A 27,881-nucleotide genomic window follows, 5' to 3' on the forward strand; every position below is an offset into this window, starting at 1 on the left:
ACCAGAGGTTTTAGTCCTAAGATTCTACAGACAATATTTTTCTCTCACTACAGATGACTGGAAGATCAGTTATCGCTAATATAATGGCTTTCAAATGGCAGTGTTTCCATGCAGTAGACAGTAGTTGGTTTTTGCAGTAACAATATGCTTCTCGGCTTGTATCAAGTCTTTATCACGTTTTCCTGTGTTATATGTTTATCAGAAAATATTCCACAGAAAGTTTTTGCATTGAAAAAACTGACCACCTCCCAGCAAATAAAATCCAAACAATAAATCTAAACAAAAAATAAACAGTACATAGCAAGCCGAGCTTCAAAGAGCATTTCTGTTGAGAATGGTATGCAAAGGTAGTAAAAATAAGCATAAATGTGCACACAAATATAAGCACGTATCCAAATAAAACCCAAATTTAAATCCACTGCTCCAAAAGAAGTGGCAGAAAATGTGGATTGAATGGGGAGAAACAGACTTAACAACAAATAAAAGAAAGTGTTAAAGGGATACAAGACAAACTCGGCAATTACTGTGAAATAAAAAAGAAGGAAAAATTATTCAAATTCAAAATGATCAGGGGAGTAAATGGTAACTTAACTCTGTGTAGAAAAAAAAATATACACATAATCTGAGTCTTGTGCAATATGAAATATTTTTGTCATAAATTTGGATTCTCTAAATAAATGAATCAAAGAGCAGGTCATCTTCATTAGTCTCTGAAACCAGTTTAAGGAGAAAATCTTTCCATGTGAATTGATAAAAAATTATTATCATTTTGATGGCTTTTGATGGCTTTTTGTTGTTAAATTAATAGGGTTATATGATACCCACATACATACATGTGCATGCAATAAATGCATGTTTAGATTCCTCAGTAAATTGAACTCTTATGAAAAGTGTTCTGACCACACTGAATGCCATGTATCAGAACTCTAACCAAGCAGACAATACATTTTTCTCAAAGACTGCAAAGAGAAGGCCTGCAAAATCTCTATTTCAAAGCCCTCACATGGCTCTGAAATATCTGATGTAAAACACAGGCTTGGGTTAGCCTTCTGCAAAGAAGAGAATTTCACCCTGAGTTCAGCTTAGCTTTGAAAGGTGACTTAAAATAGTAACCTTGTTCAAAAATCTTTTTCCGTTAACACGAGTTACACTGGTTTTCTTACAGAAACAAAATACTTTTCCTCTGTTTATTCTAAAGCTAACACAGCTACCAAGTTTCTGATCTGAAAACCCCTTTAGCCCATGATGTGTCTAGCTTTTGGTGAAACAATTAAGCGCGGGGGCTAATCTTAGCACTAAAAATATGCTTGTATGGATTCATTCCTTGTGTCTTAAGATATCTCTGCTCTCTGAAAAATGCCAGGAAGACCTTGAGCAGCTGGTTCCCAGGGCACAGTCTCAAGCAGGAAAACCAGTGTGACCTTAGGGGAAACTTTTGAGTTTCCATATTAATATTTGAATATTATGAAAATATAATCTTTAAAAAGTCATGCTGTTCATTCTAGATAGGGGAATCACTGTGAGGAATGTGAAATTCCCAACATCTTTTCAGTCACTTTTCGAAGCCCTACTTTACGGTTAATATTTTGAAACACTCTCAGCATTGCTCCCAGTGGGTCAAAAAAGAAAAATGGAGGTCAAAAGCCTTGAATGCAGTGTCACATAGATGACTTTCTTGCTTAGGTTAAACAGTTAATTCTGGACAAATTAAGAGGTCAAAAGCTTTCAAAAGGAGCAGAAAAAGATGGCTGTTCAGATTCTCAGAAAAAATTCTGTGCACAACGCTAATGGAATTTTAATAACAGAAATGATCTCTATTATGCAAGTGGGATCATCGTACACATGGCTTATTTGTTAGTAGGGGCTGAATTTTTCTCCCCGTGTTGTGAATAAAGAAAGAAACATATTATTGAAACTAATTCTGATTCCTTGTTTTTCTCATGCTGGTTTTCTGATACTGGTGACATACTGCTGACATGCTTTTGGATTTCCAACAGTTTCCTTTTCCAGGCTGGGAAATCTATTTGTTTAACTTGTGGTATGCCTCGCTATTCTCAGTAGTAACATCTTTAAAGCTTGTAAAATATTTTGGGTCTCCAATGTCTCTACCTGCCTGAAACATAATTTTTCAATATAACTTTTCTTCATAATATAATACAGTGCTCAGAGTACAGGAAAGTCAGTTCTACTAATCTGGTGTTTAGGTACTATTGCTAGACTTTGCCATGAGCAAAATGAAGAATGAATGGCCTGAATTTTGAAGAGTACTTAAACTGTCAGTGTCTGGTGATGTTGACATAGGTTATTTTTTTACTTAAGGAAAACTGTATATTGTCCCTTTCTTTTAACAAAAGTGGGATGGCCAGTCATTCAGATAAGGATCATTCAAGAATTATGACAGCCGTGTCTAAAACAATATTTTGGGAAAAAAGATTGCCAATATTCCCTGCCCTTAGAGCTGTAATATAGCAGAACAAAACTACATCAAGTGTAATGTAATTTTCAGTACACATTATCTTAATGAAATGATGGAAAATAAATACCGATGGCAGAAAAACAATATGGAAAGCCTCTGCAGAGCTCTTGATAGATAAGTATAGATTTCGCAGTCATGACTCCTATAATCCATCTGCTCATTTTGGTCTTGTTTTAAGAAGCCTCGGAGATAGGAAAGAACCTAAGTTATAAGAACATACTAGATGTTTCTTAATTTAAGATCTTACAGCCTAATTATTTTTTTAATTTACATAGAATTATTTGGTTGACTCAGGTTTTCTTTCTTTTTTTTTTTTTTTTAATTTATTTTATTTTGTTTTTCTGGCTTTGTTGTACTTCAGTTTTTGCCTTCTGCAAAGAATGATTTCTTTGGGTCTAGCCCTGGAACAGTTTGTTCTGAATTTTTTTTTTGGCTCATCCAGTGAATTAAATCAAATAGTTCAATTATCTGTATACTTTTCAGCAAAGTCTTCACAAAAAATGCAGATACATTCCTACATAAATGGATACTAGTAGGTTCCAAATTGTTGTAAACAAATGGAAAAAATTAATACTGAGAATCACTGCTAAGTTTAGTGCCAGATTACAGACCATTTTAATCATTACCAAAAATGTCAGGAGTGCATGCTTATGATAATTTCTCATTAACATTAACTGGGCCCTTGATTTGCAATAGCACTGTACCACAGCTTCAGTAATTTTAAGTAATAGATTTTTGGTATCAGTCATTCTATCTGGGGCTGGAAACTGAATGATGTAATGTATCATGACATAAAATGTCATAATATTGTTTATATTGATCTTAGTTTCAGCTTTGAGACAAATACTCTTTTCTTGTATCAGTACAGTGGAGAGTAACAACTGAAAATTTGCAGACAAATTGATTAATCATAGAATCATACGAAGGAGAATTAAAAATAGAATTAAAATGTTTTATGTATATATATATACATGAGATGTGTATGTATTTATGATACTTTCATATGTGTAATTTAACTAAGTACTAACCAACACATGATTACACATCAACAATATCATATACCTACCTATATACATGTTTCTATTTGCGTGTTTACTTTCAATACAAAATATGTTATGTATGATAAACACAGTTTCATATACAGTATGTAATAAATATTCATATATGTGAAATACGTATATTCAGCATGAACATAGAATGTTTAATCAATAAATAATAAATATTTGAGATATGTATTTATATTTTTACTTACATGTCTTTAATACAGCCTTTTGTAAATTCCTCAAATCTGCTTAATTCAAAAAGTTAGTTACTAACCTTCTCAGTTTTTCAGTTACTTTCTCAAGTTCCTCCTGAGCACGTCTCAATTCTATTTCAAGATACTGACGTGTAGAATCAAATTCCGTTTCAAGCATTTCCAGTTTATGGGTAGTGTATGATAGACGTTTTCGTAATTCCCCCTTCTGTTCTTGCAAAGTACTAGAAAAGCAAAAGATCACAGCTGTAGAATTTAGCTGCTCCTGAAAAGCTGTTCATGATGCATTCTCTGACCAATTCTCTATGGTATTTAATGGCACGGAGCCAGTGAATTGTGCTTAATAATTTGTTTACTGCACTTTGAAAATCTTCTGATTTAGACAGCTGACTGTCTTCCCATCTGTCCTAGTGCATTCACTGTTAATATCTCATTAGCCACAATGGAACATTTTGTGGAAGAACCCTCATTAAAAACAAAAAGCAGTCTAGCGTTTGGTTTAACACAGGAACTTTCATTTAGAGTTACCCTAAAATATAGTGACTGAAGTAGCAGATATTTATAGAGCAATGAATGTATATAAACTATGCAAAACTATTTCCTTGCCAATAGCCAAGGTTATAACATTTTCTAGAGAAATAAGTCTTTGTCTCCTTTCATTCAGTTTGCTCCTTAGTCCCACAGAGCTGCTAATGATTCTATACTTAGAGTTTCGTCATGAGAATTGAAGTCTTAATAATCAATTATTACTATGTTTCTCCATTTTCCTACCTATTGGGGAATAAATCCATGCTATTTACAAGTGTGACCCCGAATTTTTCACAGTACCTTCACTAAGAAAGAATGTATGTCTTGCTTGTAAGCTAGCTGCTTTTACACTCCTTGAGAAAGCAGTGAATTTTTTCAGAGAAGTTTTTCACTTTTCGTTTTATTTCAGAGACAATTTAAGATAGTCTAGGTCCAGGAGATAAAAGCACCACTTTTACTGTGAAGGTCAAAATGCCATCTTCCCAAACCATGCACCTGAATTTGCAGTGATGACCCTGGTGATATTTTCCCCATCTGTGTGTTTTCAAGAGAGCCAGTCCTCTCTTGCTTCCTTATCTGCATGATGGAGCTCTTTCATCCTAGTCTACTTGGTGGTAAGTTCCTCAATCTTCTAACACATTTTCCAAGTGAATAGGAAGCTGGGGCTCCAGCTGGAACTGGTATCTCTAGAGGTGACTGCACCTCGTTTCAGATTACTACTATCTCTGCTAATATTGAGCTGATCTCTCAGCTTTGGGTGGGAGCTCTGAGGCACCATAGAGCTGTAGTCTTCCACCACCTAGAGACAAGAGGGCTAACAAATGATGTGTTCTGAATTGCCTTAGTTTTTCTAAACATAAGATAAAAAATAATTTTTCATAAAAGAATGGCAAATCTTGATGCCCTCTGATATCAAATCTGTACTGCCATCAGCATAGGTGTACTAGTATTTTGGATCTTTAATAAGACAAGGGTGATGGGAATAGCAAGTGATTCCTTAAGGAAAATTTATCTGAGCTGGCTTCAGTGGGATGATCTTCTCCTTTACCAACTACTATAGGATCTTCAGTAAGTTAATGCAAAAGCTTTACAACTGATGCTTACTTGATCCATGCAACCTATGCTTAGGAAACAGCCTAATGTTTTGCCTGCATAGTGCTCTATTTCAATTACAGGTGTTGTGTGGTTACAGTCATTTTTGGATTACCACTTGTGGTTATTTTTTTTAAAATAATATATTCTAATTCAGACATTTAATGTAGCTTTTCAGTCATTTAGTTTTTATATTTCACTTGGTGAATATATCTGCCTTGTTATCTGGGAAATAAGAATCTGCACCCATGTTGCTCAAATCTGTACATCTTCATTCATGAGGTTGCCACATCACATCACATCACTTTTCACTTGCTCTTGTTCTGACTTATTGTTCTTTATATTTTTCTGCTCATTTCAAAAGAGAAGTCAGTTTTCCTTCCTGTAACTTGGCAACTTGGATTTTCTATGAAGTGTGAATTAAGGTATGAACTTATGGTTGGGTCTCCCTCCCTCCTTGGTGATATTCAAAAGCTACTTGGTCAGGGTCGTGGGCATCCTTCTCTGGGTGTACCTTCTTGAGAAGAGGTTGGGCCAGACAGATTCTGAGGTTCCTTCCCACCTCCATCATTCCAGGATTTTATGAAAACTAGAGTGGAAAAGATTTAATCTTAAATCATCTGTCAAAATCTAAGGTTTGTACAAAAACAGGAGCTTTTCAGGCTATGGTTTTGAATGTTCAGGGTGCTGCTTTATGTCAGGCAAATTCAGTTAATGCAACTTTGGTGAGGTCAGGTGTAGGTACAACCGGATCCTGCTATAGAAGGAAGTTTTTCCACAGGAAGAGTTTGACCTTTGGGTTTATAGAAGGTGTAAAGAGAATGCCTGGAGTATTTAAGTCAGTGACAATCAAGTACAATTCTAATGAACTAAGAAAACAGTCTGCATAGATGCACTCTTCACATAATGCATTCATATACCGCTGAAACATATAGCCACTTTTATGGAATAAAATAAAGAAATAGGGATAGAATAAAAAAAGAAAGAAAACCCTCAAACTGGGAAAGTTATTAAACATTTATTTCCTTTTTAGCCTTATTGAATTAAGCAAGTTCTGAAAAGATATTTAACTTGCTATAGGCAGGGACACCTCCCTCTAGACCAGGTTGCTCAGAGTCCCATCCAGCCTGGCTTTGAATATTTCTAGGGAGGAGGCATCCACAACCTTACTGGGCAACCTGCTCCAGTGTCTCACCACACTCACAGTAAAGAATTTCTTCCTAATATCTAGTCTAAATCTGCCCTCTTTCAGTTAAAAGCCATTTCCCCTCATCCTGTTGCTATATGCCCTTATAAAAAAATTGCTGAGTACTGAGTATTGTAGAAAGAGGAAGAACATACAATGTTACAAATTTAATATATCTAATAACAGAAATAGAGTCAGAGTCTCAATTTTTATTTTATATAAATCAAAACTATTTTATGCTGTTTTTTTCTTCCCCTCCCCCCCCCAGTTTGTTATGAAATATGCTTTCTCTGAAAAAAAAAGAGAAAGCATGTTCCGTTTACTCCCACTGTTACCTTCAAGTTTTATCAGTTTATGCAGTGCCTGAATCACATTTCTTTGTGCTGTGTTACTTGCTTTCTTGTTATAAAAGACTGGGCTTTTCACAATCAATACTTTTGTTGTGTACCAGTGTAAACTTTTGTAGTGGTAATTTAGACATATTTGAAAAAAGGAAAAAATTAAGAAGTCAAAATACGGTTGAATAAGTTAATCACTTTTCCTGTTTCTCCAAGACAAATCCACAAAGTAGCCATGTTGTTTTGATTCTCTTTGTCATATAAGAGTTCATTAGAAAAGTTCACTGCACAATTTTTTTGATGCTGGTAAATCAACATATCTCAATTAGTCATTATCTTCTGTGGTTAGTCAACTCTTTTTTAATTATAGATATAATGAAGAATGCATATATTTTCAGGAAATATATTCAGAAAACGGATTTTAAATAAATATTCGCATATATGTTCCTCAGTTAAAAAGTAAGAAAATAATTCAATCAGAAATAATACAACCAGGAGAAGAGAGAATTAATTTTCAAAGAATAAACTGGGAATAGAGTGGTGCTATGCCTTAGGGAACTCTGATCGTATATTCCATGGATTTACTGAAACACAGGCAGCTGGAGAAGTAAGGAATTACAGGACAGGCCCCAAATTCCTGCACAGTAGGACCGTTTGTATGAATGGTTCCCTATTTCTTCTACTGATCTCTAAAACTCTGCTCCTGTTTCAACAAGTAGTTTACAAGTCATTGCCTATTTTACTTCATTAAAGTATTTCTCTGAATACAAGGACAGTTAGTACAATATTAAATATTGTACTTGAATAGTCAATGTAAACCTCTCAAGGGGGGCTACTTAAAAGGTGATTAATGTGTCTTCAGTCTTCCCAAATAAATACTTTTAACAATTAGCTATGCTTATTCTCATTAAAAAAATTATAAAATAGATAAGAGAACATATTGGCAAACAGGTTCTTGTCCAGAAACATCATAAAATAGCCAGTAATTGCCAGGTTTGAGTTCTGCAATTGTTGCCTGAAAGGGAATTTGAAGCCTTCTTCCCTTGAGCAGAACTCTTACAGGGAGACGCTGTTGAATGTGATTGCTGGATCTTATCCTCAGCTGCAGTGTAGGGGAAATCTAATCATATGGGAGGTAGTGCTACTCAGACTACATTTAGTGAAAAGAAGTGTGTTCTATACAAGATAGACTGGAAGCCTATACATGCAAATCCAAGTACTACCGAAATACAAGTACTTTCCTGGTGTGAAGAATTACCATCCCTATGTGATCAACAGAAAAACAAAAAATGTTCTTGCATCCCTAATGTTACCGCTCACCTTCCTTATTTTTTTTTTTGTGCACACAAGGTGGTGAGTGGTCAAAACAAATTTTTTTTTCCTAGAAGTCCCCCCCCCAAGCCCTTGCTTCAAGCTGAGTACTGGAACAACTGCACAGCCCAATGGTGACAGAAAGCATGCCTATCTCAGCTTCAGCTGGTTGGTATTCATCTGCAGTGCTGTCCAGATGAGCTGTATTTATTTCACTGGAGCATTTCAGTCCAAGAAAAGATGCCATGTGGTGGTAGTTCTATTCTGAGAAAGGTGTAGTTGGAAAAAACAGATTTTCATTGTACCTGTGTGATCTCCTGCCAGCTCATCTGCCTGGCAGATGGCCCAATGGCAAAGGAGTGCTGATGTGTAAAGTTGGAGTTGCTCAGCTGTGTGGAGGCCAGAGGATTTCTTGAGATTTTTACCTTCAGGCAGACCACAAAGATGATGATCCCTGGGCTTTTTCTCCCTGAGAGCTGATGTTTGTGGGCCTGCCCCATAGTTAGAGTATTCTGGAAATCCCAATTTCCCACCTGAAAAGTCAATATACCTTGGCAGCACTTTCGTGCTTCTTGCCATCTCAGGGCTTTGCCTTGCAGGTGGTTCTGCAATGTTGTTTTAAACTGGTGCAAAAACATAGTTTCAAATATGGAAATTCTCCCTTAGTTAATGGATGACATTAATGACACAGCTCTAGTAGCAGCTAAAACAAAATTTGCTTAACATTATTAGGATAGAAATAAACGGTGAAATAATGCAAAATGTGAACAAAATAGTGGCCTATGCAAAATATACTGAAAAACAAGGAATCTGAGTTCCTACCCTCTGGGTTTTGAGGCTCTGAGTATTGTACATTACCTTGAACACATGGCTGATATTATATTGAACAAGTGAGTTAAGGCAGTACAGGCCTGACGCAAATGTTAATGCATCTGTTCAGCTGTGGCTCCCATTTTGAGTTTGCAGAACTGGACAGACAATATCAGGATGAGAGTAAGATGACCTATTTTAGAAGCTTTCTTTTAAAGGAGGTGACGTAAATCTGGAAGTACCCATTCCTTTCCATTAATTACAAGGGGAATCTAGTCAAGTAGCTCAGACGTAAATAACCACATCTTGTCAGATAACTCCCCCTCTTCCTGACTCAGTTCTCTGTGTATGAAGTGAGGTAATAATATTTCCTTTCTTATCTGTTCAGATTGCATGGAGGCCCACAAAAGAAGGCGACTAAACACTTTAAAAGTGTTTATCACATCTATTTTATGTCAGTGATGTGTCACATTCTAAAAAAGGACTACATAGGGTTGGAAATTTATGAGCACTGACAAATTTTAAAAATATATTCTGGAAAAGGACCTAAAAAAGCATCTTTTCTTTCTTTCTCCTTTTTATTTTATAAAATTTTATTTTATTTAGAGAACATCAAAATTGATCAGTTCTATCTAGGTGCTTGCTCTGAAAGGATCTGTATAATAGAAGAGATAAGGTACTGGGAAGAGCCCAAGGGCCATCTGTGAGCCCAGATTTGCTGTGCTGATTTATACGACTCAAGAAACCTAAAAGCAGTGATGTGGGCAGCCAGAAGGCCTTGGCTCAAGTTTGTGCACTCACTCTTGTGGAAATGCTTTCTCAATAGCATGAGACTTCAGGGGAATTATGAGAAGGGATGTCCTCTTTGGCTCAAGGAGAGCCAAAAGCCACATTCCCATTTTCATTTCTGATCTTTGAATAGAGTTTATATGCAAGTCTGATGCGAATCTAAATATCTTGGAGACATTCAAGGTCAGGCTCTGAGCGCCTGGTGGAGCTGTAGGTGTCCCTGGTCACGGCAGGGGAATTGGGCTACATTACTCTTGAAGGTCTCCTCTGACTGAAACAATTCTATGGTTCTATCAGTGGAGAGATGAAGGCAGTTAGCTGGGCAGGACTCTGGTGGATTCTTCCCAGTAAGTGGCTAGTGAGGAGCAAGCTGGTGGCAGAGAGCTCTGGAGATTTGCACAGGTAGCGGAGATGTCAGTGAATCCTCCATTCCACTCAGTTCCTACTGACTGGAGCTGGCCTGCATAGGCAACTTGATCTTGGAGTTATCGGGCTTCAGCAGCAGCAGCATCCATATACATTGATCTGGATTGCCTAGCTCAAGCACAGCTCTGCTACTTATCATGGGTCACATTGGATCTGCATGCTGCCCAGGCTGGCCATGCTGCAGAAGAGGAAAGCTTGGCCTAGGAGGATTTGCTCTGGGATAATAGTTGTGTTACTGAATCTGTGTCACCAGCAATGGTTTTTACATTTATAGATGGGAAATAAAGTCCAAACATTTAGCAATGGTTTTCTAGATGAATGAAAGATATTTAATGAAGCAGTAATCAGATTTTTATGTTAATCAAGTTTTGATTATGTGTGACATGCTCAGGATTACAGATTTGAGAGTAATGTTAAAGCAATCTTTCTTGTCTGCTGTTTTTTTGTGGCTAACTTGGCTTTTGCTCTATCTGATTAGAGAAATGGAATCAGATCACAAAGTCTAAATCCAGATATGTTGTTATCCAGATATAGATTTGAAATTCATTTTGTTGAGGTTACAGATTACATTGCTACACCTTGGTGAGCTCAGTTCACAAATAGTGGCTCTCGTGCTTTTAGTTCAGCAGCTTCATTTAGACCCTGACAAATACATCAACCAATTTGCATTTAAATTGTACAAAAGGTCCTGGGAAGAATGTAAACCAGAAAAGAGGGATAGTTTATCAGAAAATTAGAAAATACTTTGGAAGGAAAGTGGGGAGAAAAAAAGATGTTTATCAGTTGAAGTCCAAAGTACTATGGGAGAGATTGTTAGCATGAGAGTTCATTTACAGTACGTGGAGTGCTGACATAATATTGCTGGACTTTGGAAGGTAGCTTTTTTAAAATTTAGGATGTGAGTATCGCTGAATAATTCAATTTAAAACTCATACCTGACCAAAGATATGATACCAAAGATGGTGAGTGTGTCTAAACTGTGCTAGATTTATAGGTAAGAGGTAGAAAAGAGCAATCTTTCTTATGAATCAAATGGATATTCATTTTGGTTACAGTGACTTGACAGACTCATTGCAGAAGAGATGTCTTCTATATCAACTATATGAAGCCCACAGACATATGTATCCAATAGAAACATTCACTATTAACTGTAAGATGAAGTGATTAAGTAATGAAGATTCAGTTACATGTTGATATTAGGAAACCCTTAGAGGGCCAGCTGTCAGCACTGAGTTGTCTTAAGTGAATACTGTTATTGTCAATGGAACGTTGTTAGATTTTTGATATTTTCTCATAATAAAGATATGCAAATTGTCCTTTATTTAAAGTTACTGTCCATAACCTAAGGCTCTGAAGGGATTGCATAGAAATACCATGAATAAAATTACATCTTTCAGAAATAGACACTAAAGGTGTTTTGATTAAGGGAAGCTTCCTCAGCAGGCAATTGCCATTCCCCTAGCGTGATGAAAACTCTAAAGGGCAAATGAAAATGAGCAGTGAGAACCCAACCTGCATCCAAGGAGCACATCATTGTGAACAGCACTGGGGAACGATGAGGAAAGAATGTGAATTTAAGATTAGGATTGCCCAGCATTGTTCTCCAATGCAAGGAGATTGAATAGCTGACTGCCTCCTAGAGGACTGATTTAAAATATCTGTTATCTTGATTTGGATCTGGAATTTTCAGAATATATTCCACTTCCTATTAACGAGATGGCCAATTTTGCCTATGAGACCATTGCAATTGTAAAGACCACACTGTGGTCAGACTGGCTGATTATAAAAAATGAATGTGGTGCAATGAAAAGAGGGAAATGTGTGCCCAAATTCAAAGATGACTGATGCACAGAGACACGATTGATGTAATAGAAATAGTTATGATCTTTGTCTTCTTCCAGGCTGCCTTATAGTTCATCTGTTAGGTTCTTTCTAAAGCCTGTGAGATCTCACTGATTTCAACTTTGGATTCTTAGAGTCAGTGACTTTTATGTGCAAACTGTTGGGTTGGGTAAGTGATCCTCGTTGCTAGAAAATGAAAGGATGAACAAGTGAGGAAAAAGAGATTTTGCAAGAGACAAAAAAGCTCATACATTTTGATACATTTGATACATTTCCTGGATCATTATCTGGTAGTAGGAAGAATATGTTTGTTTTCTCTTGTGAATGGAGGATTCTACAGATATTCATTCCTTACTCCAGAGTATACACGTTGTCCAAACATTGCCTTGTGTTAGATCATGATTCATCTGAAATGAATCCATTATGTGAACACGGGACAGAAGTTGCATTCTGGCATAGCAAATTTCATTCCACGTTCACCTAAGATATCAGAGACGTTGCCACTCTGACTATTCCTGCAGCTGAAGGGATCTTCACACTTCTTGCTGACTGGACACTGATCTTGACATGACTATGGAAGAAGGTTAATTTTGGTAAGTGCTTCTATTTTTTTTTTTTTATTATTTTTTTCCAGAGGCCAGTTGGTTTGCATAAAATGTTCAGATAGAAGAAATGATGAGTTATGTAGCTTTGCAAGATACAAAAAAATAAAAAAAAAGCAGGAGGAAGAGAGGAAGAGATGACTGCAACAAATAGTTTTTGTTGTAACAAAAGATATATGGGTGGCTTCCTCACATAGAAGGTATCTTGAAGCTGCTGAACCATTTCCTGCCTTTTAACATTTGGTCCTTGCAGGCTGCACTGCATCTCACTAGAGAATCCAGAGTACTAAGCAGTGATGAGAAAGGAGAGAAAAAAAAAAGAAGATATTGAGAAATGGAGGCAGCACAATTAAAGGCAAACTTCAAAGAAAGCTCTCCAGGTGACTAAGTAAGCTGCATCTGCTAGCAGCAGCTTTCCTTACACCTCTGAGTGGCCATTTTCTAGATTGCTTTGGTTTATGGTCAAGGATAAGCACTCCCTCTGGAAATTACTGAAAGCAGCATGCTACATAATCTCACAAGCTTATAAAGTTATATTTTAATTATGTTATTAAAGCTTTCTCATTTTTGTTTTTATCTGTTTACCTTTCTGATTCGTCTGGATCACACTGTGCTGGAACAGGAATGTTGTTCCTTTTGACTTGTGTTGTATGTTCATGTTTGGATGGGTAATAAGAATGAATGAAACCTACTGGCCAGAAGCAAATTGAAATTTATATCATTCTTTCTTCCAAAGAATTGAGGTTGGAATGGGATGAGGTGAGTACCGTATAAATGTTTTTAGTAGTAGGGAAAGAATGTCAACTTGGTTCATTATGCATTAAGCACCCAGACATAAGTTGGTGTGCAGAGGTTATAATCTCTGCACTCACCTTGGCACGTTCCTTCCATTCACAGTTTTCTCTTTCTTCTGATTTGAAATTCATCTGTGTCTGTCTCAAGGGACTCATTTTGGTAGGCTGCTTAGCACTTACCATGTGAGAAGTTATGCTAAATATTTGGAAAAAAATAAACTCTTTTGACTCCAGGAGAAGTCAGACACAATTACTACTGATTCTGGGGGAAGGAATAACTACATGTGCTACTGTATTTTATGGTGGTTTTTTTTTTTTTTTTTTTTATAAGAACTATATATTATCTGCTCTGAGTAAATTTCTGATATGTCTTTTTATTATATTTGGTCACAGTTGCATTATGATCCTGTTTTGTGATAGAATTCACATGTTGAGCTCACGTTGTATCTCTAACTGAAATCTGTAAGTGTTCACCTTTAAAAAATGTTAATGTTATTGTTACCAAAGAGTACAGGAGATAGTGCTGCTAGTGCTTAAAGTGAGATGTAGTGCATGACACTTTCAGCCATTGGTGCAGTTTTGCTGCAGTCTCCATTCTTTATCATTTACTTCCCACATCACACATGGCTGTATGACAATAGTGCAGTGACAAAGCACAGAGGTGAGCTGTAGGGATTTGTAAGAAGGCTTTTCTCTGACAGTAGAATGGATAATTGTTTGACTAACAAAAACAAACTGCAGAGGTGATTAAATAATGCACCTTCACCTGGTCAGACCCAAATTCTCAGCAGTGCGCATTTAATTTGTATTCTGAGGGCATCTGTTACTATATATAGACTCATGCACAAGGTTTTAAGAAAAGAGAACTACTGGTTGTTGTCTGTTATCTATTTTGTGTGACTGTTTCAAGATATTTTTAGTTTTTCCTACAATAATAAATGATCCTCAGAGCTTTGATCAACCTGATAGTACAGCGAAAAAAGAAGAGAAGAAAGAAAGGAGAAAAAAATGCCATCTGTCATCTTTGGCTGATTATTTTGAGCCCTACCTTGTTTTATACATTGCAGCCCACTATTTTAGGAGTTGTTAACTGTGAAGTATTCTATTCCGCAAGAGTATAAATCAGTTTACCTCTACGAAGTTCATCACTGCTCAGCATGTTGAGCCGTCGCTTTATACAAACATCTTTCCAACATAATCTCAGGATTTATTAGTTCAGTCAAGTCGATTTTATCCTGCTTCCTCAGCTGAACTGGTTTGTCAGTGTAAGACTCTGCTTTGTGGTCTTTTTTTTGTGAGTATATGGTAAAGGGGAGGGAATAGGGCTTCACTCCTTTTAACAGGAACATGTGGCACTGAAGGACATGATTAGTGGGCATGGTTGATGATTGAAGTAGATGATCTTAGTGGTCTTTTCTAGCCTTAATGATTCAATGAGCACTCCTATCTCTCTGTTTTTGGCATAAGCTCTCCTGTATTTTTTTGAGTGAGGCAGTAAGTGAAGCTCTCTACAAGTGCCAAAACCTCAAATGAGGCAGCAGACATTCATCTGAACAAATGCTTGCATTATACACGTGAAAAGAAATACACAGTGTGCTTGTTCAGGGGTAGCCCAAGACCTTCAACCTACCCTCACATATAGCACCCCCCAAAAAAACACGTATTGATGAAGTAGTGTCTTCCTGGGAAAGGCCCTCAAAGAGGTGCTATGTTTGCTCTGTATTCAGAGATGGAGATTATCTAAACACAGCTGCAATATTTTGCCTTATACCTGAACAACTTTAGTATTCTATTTGAAATTTTTATTGCTTCATAATTATTTTTTGAAGATTAAGGTGCATCAGGGCAGATAAAATAGAATCTATCCTAATTCTGTAAGTGCTGAAGTTGTCATATTCGTTACTTTTCATTTTCACGATAAAAAAAAAAAAGAAAGAAACACAGTGTTTTTGTTTCTCCAACAAGCTAATGTTTTCAATACAATTGGATAACAAGATTCCAGATAATTTTTTGAAGTCTAGGTTTGTTAAAACAATGTGATTAAAATTTGGATTAAATGAACGAAACAAGCAGAGATTCGGGAAATTATTAAAATTAGATCCTTTTATACTTTTTAAAAAGTGGAGGAATAAATGAAAATGGTCTTTCAGCCTCTATGTATCGTATGAAATGTCTAAATAGCCCGAGATATAATCTTGGGTTTGCGCACTTAAAACTTTGGAATGCTTGGAGAAAAACTTTTATATTGTCCTCTAGAATATAAAACTTACACGCATCTGAAAGGAAGAATTACAGATAGGCTTCACTCTTCATCTCCTGGTTTTAACAAGAGCATGTATCAGAACAAAGCTACTTTTACAACAGACTAAAACCCAGGTAAGAATAGAGCATACATGCAGAGCCCCAAGGGGATGAAAAATAGGAATTTAAGGCACTTTTCCAGGATTATTGGTTTTCACTTCACAGAGTGTACCTTGTGCCAAAAAATACTGATCGAATCCTATTTATCTCTTCTATGCTAGCAGCACTCTTAGCATGAAAAGTCATGACCATTACTCAAATACATTAATTAGAATGCAAGAAGGGAATATAAAATTCACTGTCTTTATTTTTTATCTAATTAATTTCTGATTTCAATTTTGAATATTTCAGATTTCATTGAAAACCAGAGGATTAGTGAATAACATTTCTACTACATACCTGCTACTTGTAATAATGTCAAGAAGTAAAGACCAAAGTGTGAATTCATGAGAGAAGTAGAAGAAAATCTAAGCAAAATATGTCTAAATGAGTCATTATTTAAACTTCTGTTATTTACTGCATAGGAATATAAACTAGAACCAATCATAACTCCTTCATCTTGTCACATCCTCTATAATGAAAAAAAAAAATAGTTCAGGAGACTGAAATTGACGTAAACCTAACAAAGGGAAGATAATATTTAAACACTGGCAATTAAAATTGGAATTGGAATTAAATTATTATGGCCAGATTATTATGGCGTCACATGAGAATACAATGTGCCTTTATTATAGGAACTCCATCAGAAAAACTATTAACTGTGGATCTTAAACCTTCAGTTTTTATATATGCTAATAGTCATTATAACAGGCTTGGCTGAGGCAAGCATCTAGTGTACTATAATAAATAGCTGTCATTCCCCTAGTTCAGAAAATACAGCACAACTGAACAATGAGAGACTGGAGACTGACATGAAGAAATGCAACATTTTTACGGACATCAAAAGGTTAGAAAGAAAGCATAACTTCACAAAACATCACTTGTTCATTACCTGTCCCAGAGAGTAGGTGAAGATTTTGCGAGCCTGCCCTGGAGAATTCTAGGTTGCCATAGGCAGGTTGGCACCCAGGAATTTCGTACCCTGCAGCATGAATAGAGGATAAACCATGGCTAGGTATGGCTCATAAGACATACGAGTGATAACCTAGCTAGATTTGCTGCATATCAATAGGCTATGGAGAAATTTGGCAATATCTTACTTTAAAACAGTGTTAAGTCTACAAAACAAGGTAGTGTTCTGGTGCACACATTGATTGATTTTCTGGTAGAATGTATATTGTAGGTCAGAATAGGCATTTAGGATTGACTTTATCATGGCTGTAAATGGATACTACTCCACCTACTTTTATTGAGGAGTATTTGCTCTTAAGATTTTGAATTGCAAAAACTCAGATTAAGGAAATTTATGCTTCATCGAAAGAGGGTCTCCAAAATTCCTTCTGAGCACCACAGTGAGAATATGTTTAATAGTTTTAATTAAATCTGGGCTGAGGTTCAAGTTCCACATACCAGGTTCCATGCACATCTACTGGCAGAAGAAACAATAGCTGCAAAATATTTGCTGGAAGTGAAAAGCACAAAAGGAAGCAATCTGAACAGCCACAAATAGCACACAGCAAAAGCAGATCCTGAGCCCAAGAAAAGGCCAACAGGACAAGCAAATTAGCAATGAGATATGTTGTCCAACATTAACATCAAGCAATACTGGTAAGATTCAAAATGCTCTGTTCAGTCCTCAGTCAAGCAAATTGTCACTCAAGTGAAAGATTGTTTTTCCTGAGTAAAATCTGAGTAAGAACAACAGTATTAGACCACACAGAATATGCCAAATGGTATTGTTTTATTGCTTTGCAATATTAGAAATGCACATTAAATGCCTTGAAGGATAAACAAAATAAAAGGTAAGGTTTTCCTAACTCAAGCACATTCATATTTATGAAACAGAATTTTTGCATTAATTTTCCCTATGGTCAGTGATCACTGTACATGCAGAAAATCCTACCTTGCAGTCAATTAGTGGTGACCTTTCGGATGTCCCTATGAGCACATCTTTACAGACAGGGATACATTTCAGGACCAATAGCTGTGAAACAGAGAGCAGCAGAGAAGCTCCATGGTTATGAATAGAGAGAACTCTGCTACTTCTGTAAGTCCACGTGGGAATGGGTTCACCTTAAGAACTACCAGCAGCAAGACCTTTTAGGGTACTCAGAGGAAAAGAACTATGTGAATTCCAGTACATCAATCTAGTTGTACCACCATACCACTGAGTTATTCATTGAGGAATGAAGGACTATTCCAAATATCTTTTAACTTCTGTGCTAGACTTGGATTAAATACATGAAGAATCAAAGGGAATACAGAGAAATAATAGATGGCTTGAAGTTTAAGTGCTGTTGTCACATAAACTTACAGCAATATTAATTTAATTCAAAGTAGAGCTGAGGACAAATGTCTGAAATCTGCACTATTTCAGCATCATCGATTCTTCAGTGAGTTGTCTGTATTACTTTGCATTATGTATCTCTAACAGCTTTCCTGATGTTCTCAGATGAATTATAAATCTCATAATCGATGGGTATCAACTTACTTAATACATATCAGTGCTGTAGTACTACTCTATGTATTCATTCTCAACTGAGTGGCAGGAAAACTGTCCATGGTAAGAATGGATATTTAAAAATGGTCTCTATCTGGCCATCTACTTTGTATCTGCATATGGAATTGTAAACTACTCCTAAAAATCAAATCTTAATTTTGAACAAGAATGAGGAATTCAACCACAGGTTTTTCCAGAATCAATGGAGATTTTTGAAACCATTGCATTTTACACATTTCTCCCTAGCTCACAGAGAAATCCTCCATACTAATTTCCTAACTTCCAAATTTTGAAATAGTTTTGTCTGGTTTTCAAATCCACAGAATTAATTAATGTGCTGTTCTTGAACAAAAAAAATTATCTCAGCATGGACAAATTTCTGCAGTCTTCACATCCATTACCTGCTTTATTCCACGCAGAGGTTGTTGAACTAACCTCTCTCATATGTTTTACTGATACACAGCAAATAGCTTTGGTGTAGGAAATCCTGATAGAATATTTTAAGTCTATGAAGTTGACATGATTTGATAGAGAGCGGAGGAGTGTAAATTCCACTTTAGTTGTTTGCTCAATGTTTTTCTTGACATTTTCAAACAGCAAGTCCTGTGTAATTGCTCCATAAATGAGATAATGTCATTAAGAAAAGCTCTGCTTGAAATGCGGTGGGTCTTACAGAAGCTCTCCAAAGTGACTTAATAACATCCTGTCTTCAACAATCAGTGTCTGTGGTAGTGAGTGTAATCACGTTTTCATGTGCAAGGTTTAAAAATAATCAGTAGCTGTAAGGTTTATTTATTTGCCAGATATTCAAAAACAAAACTTGATTTCTCAGCTTTTGCAGTTTACACGGGATATTGTTTTACCACAGGCAAATTAGAAATCAGCAAAAGTATGCATATACATATATTTGTCTAAGGAAACTATGAATTTTAAAGGAAAAATAAAGGAAAATTTTCCCACATCTGTCACTGTCAACAAACAACAGTTGTAAGAAAGTTGTAACTACTGAAAAATAAAAAAAAACTTATTAATTTTGCATGATTTTTATAGTCACGGAACAAAACCAGCAGTTTGCTAAGGGAAAAATATCTGGCCAACAAACATGATAAAGCATTTCAGATTACCAAACATTAAAATGACTTTTCATTGCACTGTAACATAGTGAAGTTACTTATTTTCCTTTCCTTTCTATAGAGCTTCCTTTATCTCTCACTGATGTGATTAAGGCAGACTCCTGTGACATGTGAGGCTTGAGCTTGGACATTCTGTTGTAGTAGTCTGTTTCCTTGTCTTGTCCTAGAACATTCAGTATGTTACTTCACATATTGTCTGTGGCTTATCTGACAATAATCACAGATGATATCTGCATATATATAGCCAATTTGGAAAAATAAAAAAATGGATTTCTCAGTGAAATATGATCAACACTTTATTTCTCTGCCCAGAGAGGAGTAACTACCAATTCATTTGGATGGGTGGCAGAAGGCCAAAACTTTCCCCTGTGAAAACTCAGGCGGATTTTCTGTAGATGGGAAAAAATATGTCCTGGTCTGATCTTAGTTTAAACTCAGTGTGTGACCTGAGAGAGTTTTGAACGCCACCCTTAAACTGGGTTGTGCTATTATGATTCCTCTTCTTTCCCAACGTAGCCCAATTTTGACCCAGCATGAAAGATCCTAAGCAGGAGAATAGCTATTTTTGCTATTATTAACACCATGTAGCTATTTCAGGGACATGCTTTTGTAAACACTAATAACCATTGACAGAAAAAGCTGGAAGAGCTGCAGGGACACCTTGGAACATACTGTCACGACTCTACCTCCATATTCCGTCCTCATTGAAGGAGCACGTGGTGGTCGTGCTGATTTAGCATCACAGACTTGTGAGGTGCTGTCAGCTGCACTCACTACCTACTTTTCTACCAGCCTTGCCAAATTAGGTAACTGGCTGTCATCTTCATGGAACAAAGGCTGGAGCTGATAAAAATGTCAAACAATCCATTCTTTGTGAGGGGGTGGCAATTCTATTTCTGGAGTTACCTAGAACTATCTATGACCACAGCATTAAATAATGTAAAAGTGCTGCAGGGAGTTTAACAATATATCTTCATGAATATTTTAAATACAATTTCCTAATTGAGAAACAGGCTCCTATGGAATCATATATCCCCCTGGTTGAGCTTATGATCTGGTACCAAAATGACATTCTCCCTCATTCTCATGTTTCTTTCTTTCTACTCCACTCTTCTAACAAGCTACTGTCATGACTTCTCTTCATCTCCAGCTTCACCCACTTGTTTTTCCCTTTCTCGCCAGTTACTGCAATCCCTGTTCAATTCACTTCTGGTATGGCCATGCTGCTCTTGGTACTTCAGCATTAGCTTCAGCATTAAAGCTCATCCCTTTATCTACTCTTGGGAAGCCAGACGTTATAAAAAGGTTCAACTGCCACAAAGAGTCAGGGAAGAAGTTTTGCTTGGTCTCAAAAACTCTTAGCTGGAGCATGCTTAGCTGAGCTTTATCTACACAGAAGTTAGTTACCAAGCTTACATATGTTAATGTTAATGACATACCTATTTTTTCAGATTCTTTTAAAATGAGCAGTTCTGAGTGTTGGTAAATATGTTATTCCTAGCACCTTATAAGGTTTCCTTTGCATATTTTAGGTCTTTACTCCAACTCAAACAGCTATGAAGACTTTTTTAATGAAGAAAATCATAGTCTATTTTTTATCTATGATTAAAACAACTGTTTTTCTTTTCAGTAGTTATATTTTTGGAAATACCTAAGCCATTTGAACATACAAATATGGCATACAGCAATCTAATTAATACAGTTAAATTTTGCAAAGTGTTAAGCATTCTCTTACTGGAAAATTGAGTGAACTCTGCTATCTGTGATACCAGGTATTCAAAACTAACATACCTACCTATTTATCTATATTTACAAAACTGTATGGCATTTCTCTGTGAAGTGTGCATATGTATGTACAGATGTGTATATATGTATGCATATGTATGCAATTTAAATCCGCTATCTTTAGAAAATATGTGTTGCTAAGTAGTATATAAACCTTAGGGTTAAATGTTCATTCTTAGACTACAAAAACCCAAATGAGCAATCATCTCTGTATTAGGCATGTCAATAGAATGGTTGTGGTGTGTTTGAAGCTACCTGCAATGTTTTATTTTGTTTGTTGATGCCTTCAGCTACATGTGTAACTAAAAAAGAAATTATGTTCCATTCAAACACCAGGCAATAGGTTCAGTACAGCTGTTCCAAAAAGATGCAAGGATTTATGACTAAATGAATTAGCGAGCTTTGTGTTCTTAAAGTGTGAACATTTCATACCCTTTGTGAACAATTCCACAGGAGAAGACATGAGTTAATCGGTTTTACATAATTTCTTATAATTAGAAACTGGTTTAAGCTCTCAAAGAATCCCTGGAAGCACTTTATTTCCAAAGTTTTTACTGATTTTAGCAACTGTTACTTTACTTTGCATATGAATATCTATCACTGTCTTCAATCTAGTTAGGCGTTACAGCACAATCCAAGATTATCTAAATCTTTGTAAGGTTGGCAATAACTTCTCTTCGTATCAATGTTGCATTTTATTGCAGCTATATGATTTCATATTCTGTCAGTCTTTAAACAGATGAAATATACGAACAGAACTGAAATTCAACAGCTGGCTGAGTGCAATTTTACTGATTATTAGATTTGGGAAAAGAGAAACAGGTGCAAAAACACTCCCTCCTGCAACTAGGGAAAAATATGATAGGAATTATTCATTCAGTATCTGCATGGAAATAACAATAAATTGTTAATAATATTTCATTTTGAATTTCCTACTTGAGAAGCTGATATCTGCATACTGTGAAAAGCATAAGCTAGCTTGCTGCCTTGCAGTTTAAAATATATTGCTATAGAAGAAAAGCAGTCACATTTTTCAAGGTTATAGATCATCTTTGCAGCGCAATTCAGTGGCAATTGATAGTTTGTACACTGCTTAAATGCATTCTGTTATTTCTTAAGGGAATCGATAACCATAAATATACTGTATAGATGCCAAAAATATATCCATTATAGGTAGATATTTCTCATCAGAACTATACTTGCTTACGTGTTTTATTTGTTCCATGGAGTTTTAGTTTTAGTAATGGCTCTCCAGTGATAAGATGGCTGTCAGTGATAAGAGCCAATGACTTCACTGGGGCATTTATTTTGAGGGTGAGTTTTTGTGTGATGTCAGAATCGAGCTCTCACGAGGAATGTTTTTCCATGTGTACAAAGCAAGTATCAGACTGTCCTAAGGGCTGTTCTTCCTTACATTTCTACTTGGCTCTCATCTTTGACTGGTTGAATAAGTACTTTTCATGTAATTAGGCCATCATTAACCACTTTAGCCTAATTTATTCCTATCATAAAAGTTTTCCTCCAGCACCTCAGCAGCAGCTCTAAGTCTAACTCCTTTCTGTGGTTTGACTTCAGGCAAAAATGCTGCTTTAGTAGCCCTCTCAGAGGACCGTTAACAAAACCATGTTTTTTCATCATGGAAAACCCCATTTTGGGGTTGCTGGTAGTAGGTATCTGGACAAGACGACTTCTAGAAGTGAATTTTTATGTCTTTATAAGAAAAATGCTCAGAACATCAGCTGCATAAAACCATAGCACATTAAAAGCTACCTTCAAAGTGCTTTATTATTAGCTTAAATTGCCCCTTTTGTTGGATGTGTTTTCTTTTTTGTTTTTTTTTTTTTTTTTTTTTTTTTTTGTTTGTTTTTGTTTTTTTTTTTCTATCTTCTTTTTTTCTTTTTTTTTTTTTCCAGTATCTAAGCCTCTAAGTTTGGGAACCTTAGATCATCACTGACTCATGTTGTACTCCAGAAAATGGACTACATAAGAAGTATTTTCTAAATATATGAAAGTATTTACTGCAGACATCAGCTGTGCTTGTATGTATATTTCATACCTTTCCAAAATCCAAGATGACATTTTTAAGTAGGCATAGGAATGTGTGAATAAAATCATACTGAATAAAGAACAGGATTAACTTTATTGAGAATAGCAGCTCTTTCGTGGAAAGACTTCGTTCTGCACTTGCACAGATCCAGCAGTCTGTGACTGATGCCTCCACAGAAACCGAAAGAACTAATAATTACGAGACATCTTTTTAAAATAGCACTTGCCTTAAGTGATAAGCACAATAAAGCCAACATTCCAGAATAGAATATTTTAATTGCTTCACCTTGGATGTCCTAAATTAAATCTGACAGATCAATAACTCATTTTCACACTGAATACACAGGCTAAAGATCTGTTTTCTGAGCAGTTCCAATAAACTATTGGGTGAGGTGTTTCAGCAAAAGAGGGAAGTGCTGTCTCTCTGGGAATACTGTCACAGTCACATGCTTTCAAGACAGGAATTCACTCTGGAAAAGACATAGGAAAAAGCATTTTTAGGAGACTTTAGAGGTATGTGAGAGAAAAAAACTCAAAACAAAGGGGCTTTAGGTCAGTTCACAAAAAGGAAGACAGAGAGGATTTGTCCACCCTTTTAAAGACAAGAGGGAGGAGAAATAATTATTTCTTCTAAAGAAAAGTGTTGGCTTAGGAACAAGAGAGCAGAACTGTCCATGATTACACTTTCGTTTGGAAATCAGAAATTTTCTAATGATGGAACTACATGATTTTGGAACAGCTTTGCAATAAGAGTAGCTGACAAAAAAAAACAAAAAACAAGCCCAACAATTAGAAGATAGAGTATGCTGTTGCCTGTAACTGCAGATAACTGTTTCAAAATGTCCATGCTCTTAAATGTTTTTTTCCTAAATTGCTTTTTTCACAAAATGGTTATTGTCAACAGATTTATTCTAACAATAGATCTCAGCCCTTCCAGATCTTACTCCCTTCAGTCAAGTAAATCAGTACTTGTGGGAGACCAGAACCAAGCACCAGCTCAGAGCTGCCAATGGCAGGATTCATAAAGAGGGGAAGCCCTACAGAGAAGGCGCATTTCATTCTACATTTCAGAAACTGATGCAGCTAATTAATTTGTCATCTGATTTCAGCTAGCAAACCATTTATCAGTCCAACACTTTCACTCGTATACAATATGAATGCAGTGAAACAGAGCGGTTGTATTTTGAATTGAGCATACTATGATTGAGCATTAAAAAGATAATATCTAGAGAAACATTCTGAGGTTGCTTCCAGGCAGCTTAAAATCAATAGAAATGCTGTGTATTCTACATCTCTTCAGATTTTACTTCTCTTTGTCTACACAACCCTTATCTTTTACCCCTGAAGAGAATAGGTGCGTTCCCTGTGGATACATTTGAATATCCCTTTTGCTGAGAAAATTAAGCACGGAATGATCCACTTCAGAAATCTGCTCTCTGGAGAGCTGATAAATATGCATGTAAACAAAAGCCCTAAAGTATCTGAAATATTTCTATGTTGTACTTTAGAGGTTAGGTGAAGGAATTTAAAAAAAAAAAGAGAAAGTAGATTTCACTCCAGAAATTGTTTTTCTTCTTCTGACTGGTAGGAAAGCAGTCAGGTCCTCCTCCCCTATCTGCCACCATAGTTTTAGATTCTTTATGTAAACTCAGTTCTTAGAGAAGTTATTCGTCTCTGACCGTACCTCTGATGAAATAATTCAGTGGAATTTCCTAGGTTGGTTGGCATGGAGTTTATCTCTTGTATATCCATAGAGGTTATTTTAGTCCATCTAATACTCAGTGGGGCTATTTGCAATTGTTTCTTTCTAGTTTTACGTGTCTTCCATTATTTTTGGTTTCTTAGGGTTTGCTATTCAATTTAAAGGCACTTATCCATGCCATGCACTGCTACGTTGGACTCTTGGGTATGTCAAATAAACAATTTGGCTCCCTACGTAGAGAAAATCACTTCTATCATTTGAACAAGTCTCCTACCCATTCCTTTTCTCATCTATTTAAGGTATTAGTTCATTGAGGGAGGTGCAGTCTCGTAGGATTTGGGTGAAACAGCACACAGTGCAACGACTCTTTATCCCAGTATGGGACTCCAAGAGACAACAGAAAATTTGAAAAAGATTATAGGAGGGTCATTAGAGTCGAGAATCTTTTGCAAAATCAAGAAAAAGGAAGGAAAAGACAATATCTGAAAGATGCAGAATTTGAGGTATGTTGAAAACAGCCCAATACTCTTGGATTTGTCTGGGGTTGAATTTCAGACTAAGTAATGGGAAGACTTGCAAATTGTTGTATTACCCTGAATACCATTTAAAGCCTCAAAAATATCAATTAAAATGTAGAATCTGGAATATACAGTAGCCAGACCAAGCTCAGAACTAAAGGCAATGAAGATTTTCACCTCCCCATGGATGAATGCTGCCAGAAGAAGGGGCAGTGCTGGGATGGAGAAGCAGGCATGGTGCCAGGGCCAGGGGCAACAACTGCTGCTTCTGCAGAGAGATTAACAATAGTTTTCAGCCTACTTCCAGCAGCTTTTTCCTTGGCAATAGCAGCGGCAGGTTTCTGGCAGAGGCAAATCAGACACATGCTCCTGCAACTGCATACTTTGTCTAGAGCTGGCTCTGCAAATCCCATTCTATTTATTTTAGAGCTTGAAACATATAGTATACCTGGCACAAGGTCCATTCTATGCTTAGAATGTGCTTTGGGGAGAAAAAGTAGCAGTGCAAAATTGCCAGGTGTGAGCAATCAGAACACAATTACATTTGCTATGAATTGAATGAATTATCTCCTTAAAAAAAAACATATTAAGTGTTATAGAACATGTCTCATTTAGCAATTAAAAAATGTGTATGTTCAGGTGAATCTACTCACTACTTGGCTAACTCCTGCCATACTTTTTACACTTCCTTTTGAATGTCAGATCTGAGTCTGCTGCACAAAGCAGACTCAGTCTTTATGCAGAGTCATAGGCACGGGACTGTTTTATTCAGTACTGACAATATCAGAGTAAGATAACAAACTAATGTATACTTTTAAAGCTGCAGAGATATAAATGCAGATTGTGGAATGGTGAGAATTCAAAGATACAGAAAAGACCTCTCATATTCAGAGCATCAAACTTTAAAGGTGAGACAGGCTCTGAAGTAGTACTTGGCTGAAGTTCAGGTGCCTGCCTTCAATGGAGGAATATAGAAGGGTTGTTCTCTCCTACATTTGCCTACATTTGGGATTTTGGAACTCAGTGGGAGTCTGGGAAGATACAGAACTGCCTGGCAAAGGTGTACCCAGAGACGACTTCTGCTTGTTGCAAGATTGTACTGTGAGTGGTGATCAATGGCTCAATGTTTGGTTAAGGACATCGGGTAGTGAGATACTGGCACAGGTTTCCAGAGAGATGCCCTGTCCCTGGAGACAATCAAGGTTAGTCTGAACAAGGCTCTAAGCACCCTGGTCTAACTGTAGATGTTCCTGTTCATTGTAGGAGAGTTGGGCTAGATAGCCTTCAAATGTCCCTTCCAATTCAAACAATTGTATGACTCTATGACACCTGAGGAAATTAAGTGACTGCGTTTTGTACCCAGAATATGATTTGGGTCAAATATCAGAAGAGCAAGAATGTGCAACTTTAGGTGTAGTAAGCTTATGTTATCCAGGTATATTCTGTTTTGGATTTGGCTGCCAAGTGCAACTGATAGCTAATTGGACCCCAGATTTGTAACATATTAACTTCTTACACTACAGACATAGAAACAAAAAGGTCTGATCTGGTAGCTGATCCCCTTCAATGAAACAAGAACACTTACAGGAAGACATTAAGGCAAAAATTACCGTAAGATAGAAGGCCAAGACACCTGGAAATCTGGTTCTTACATTTGCAAGGTTTAATGACTCTAAGTGATTAGAATCAAATTCCCATCTCAGCCAAAAGTTAGCACTGTAATACTCCCCAATGTAGACTGAAGTTCTGCACAAGTGTTAAGGGAGTTGGAAAGTATCTTGTAGCCCATATAATCAATTTTCTAGGGATGCAGAGGTCAAGTGTTGAGGTGAGCTATTAAAAGGTGAACCCATAAACACAAGGTTGTACTCTATTCAGTCTCACATAATTATAGACACTTTTAACTTTCCCACAAACCCTGCTAAAAGGTATCTCTTTTGCCAGAAATGTGCTACTACTTAGTAGCTGAGTAATGCTTTTTGTCTCTTTGCAAAGCCCCAGGCTACTGCCTGTTTAAGACCAAAGCCGCAGCCTCTTGGCTCCCACACACATAGAAAGCAATGGTTTAAACCAGAGTAGATCAAAGACTTGTATCTAGCTAAAGGAACTGCTTGAGTTTTTATATGGGGAAGGCACCCTGTGTAATAAACAGACACCACAGCTCAGCTCAGCTGATAAAAATTTCAGGGACTGGGCAACATTTGGTCAACAAGTAGGCGTTTCCCCTCCAATTATCTGGTAGTGTCCTAAGCGGTGCTTGCAGAAGCTGGTGACTACTTATTAATGTTATTACTGTCTGCAAGGGACTCCTGGGAATAGGAGATAAGAGAAGAGAAAGAAGCACTAAG

At 36.5% G+C, this 27,881-nt stretch overlaps 1 protein-coding gene across 3 annotated transcripts in view; it reads right to left on the reverse strand.

Moving 5' to 3' along the window:
• Positions 1 to 27,881, reverse strand: part of BEGAIN (brain enriched guanylate kinase associated) — a 141,397-nt gene that overhangs the window by 50,630 nt on the left and 62,886 nt on the right. For 2 of the 3 annotated variants that reach the window (XM_052695002.1, XM_052695003.1), the window contains one exon: positions 3,794 to 3,955. In XM_052695002.1, coding sequence (XP_052550962.1) covers positions 3,794 to 3,955 — 162 coding nt within the window. Of the gene's footprint in view, positions 1 to 3,793; positions 3,956 to 16,741; positions 16,832 to 27,881 lie in introns of all 3 variants that reach the window. The other variant, XM_052695001.1, reaches the window with a different exon arrangement.

Source organism: Tympanuchus pallidicinctus, unplaced genomic scaffold (assembly GCF_026119805.1).
Source record: "Tympanuchus pallidicinctus isolate F22 unplaced genomic scaffold, pur_lepc_1.0 scaffold3, whole genome shotgun sequence".
Lineage (NCBI taxonomy): Eukaryota > Metazoa > Chordata > Aves > Galliformes > Phasianidae > Tympanuchus > Tympanuchus pallidicinctus.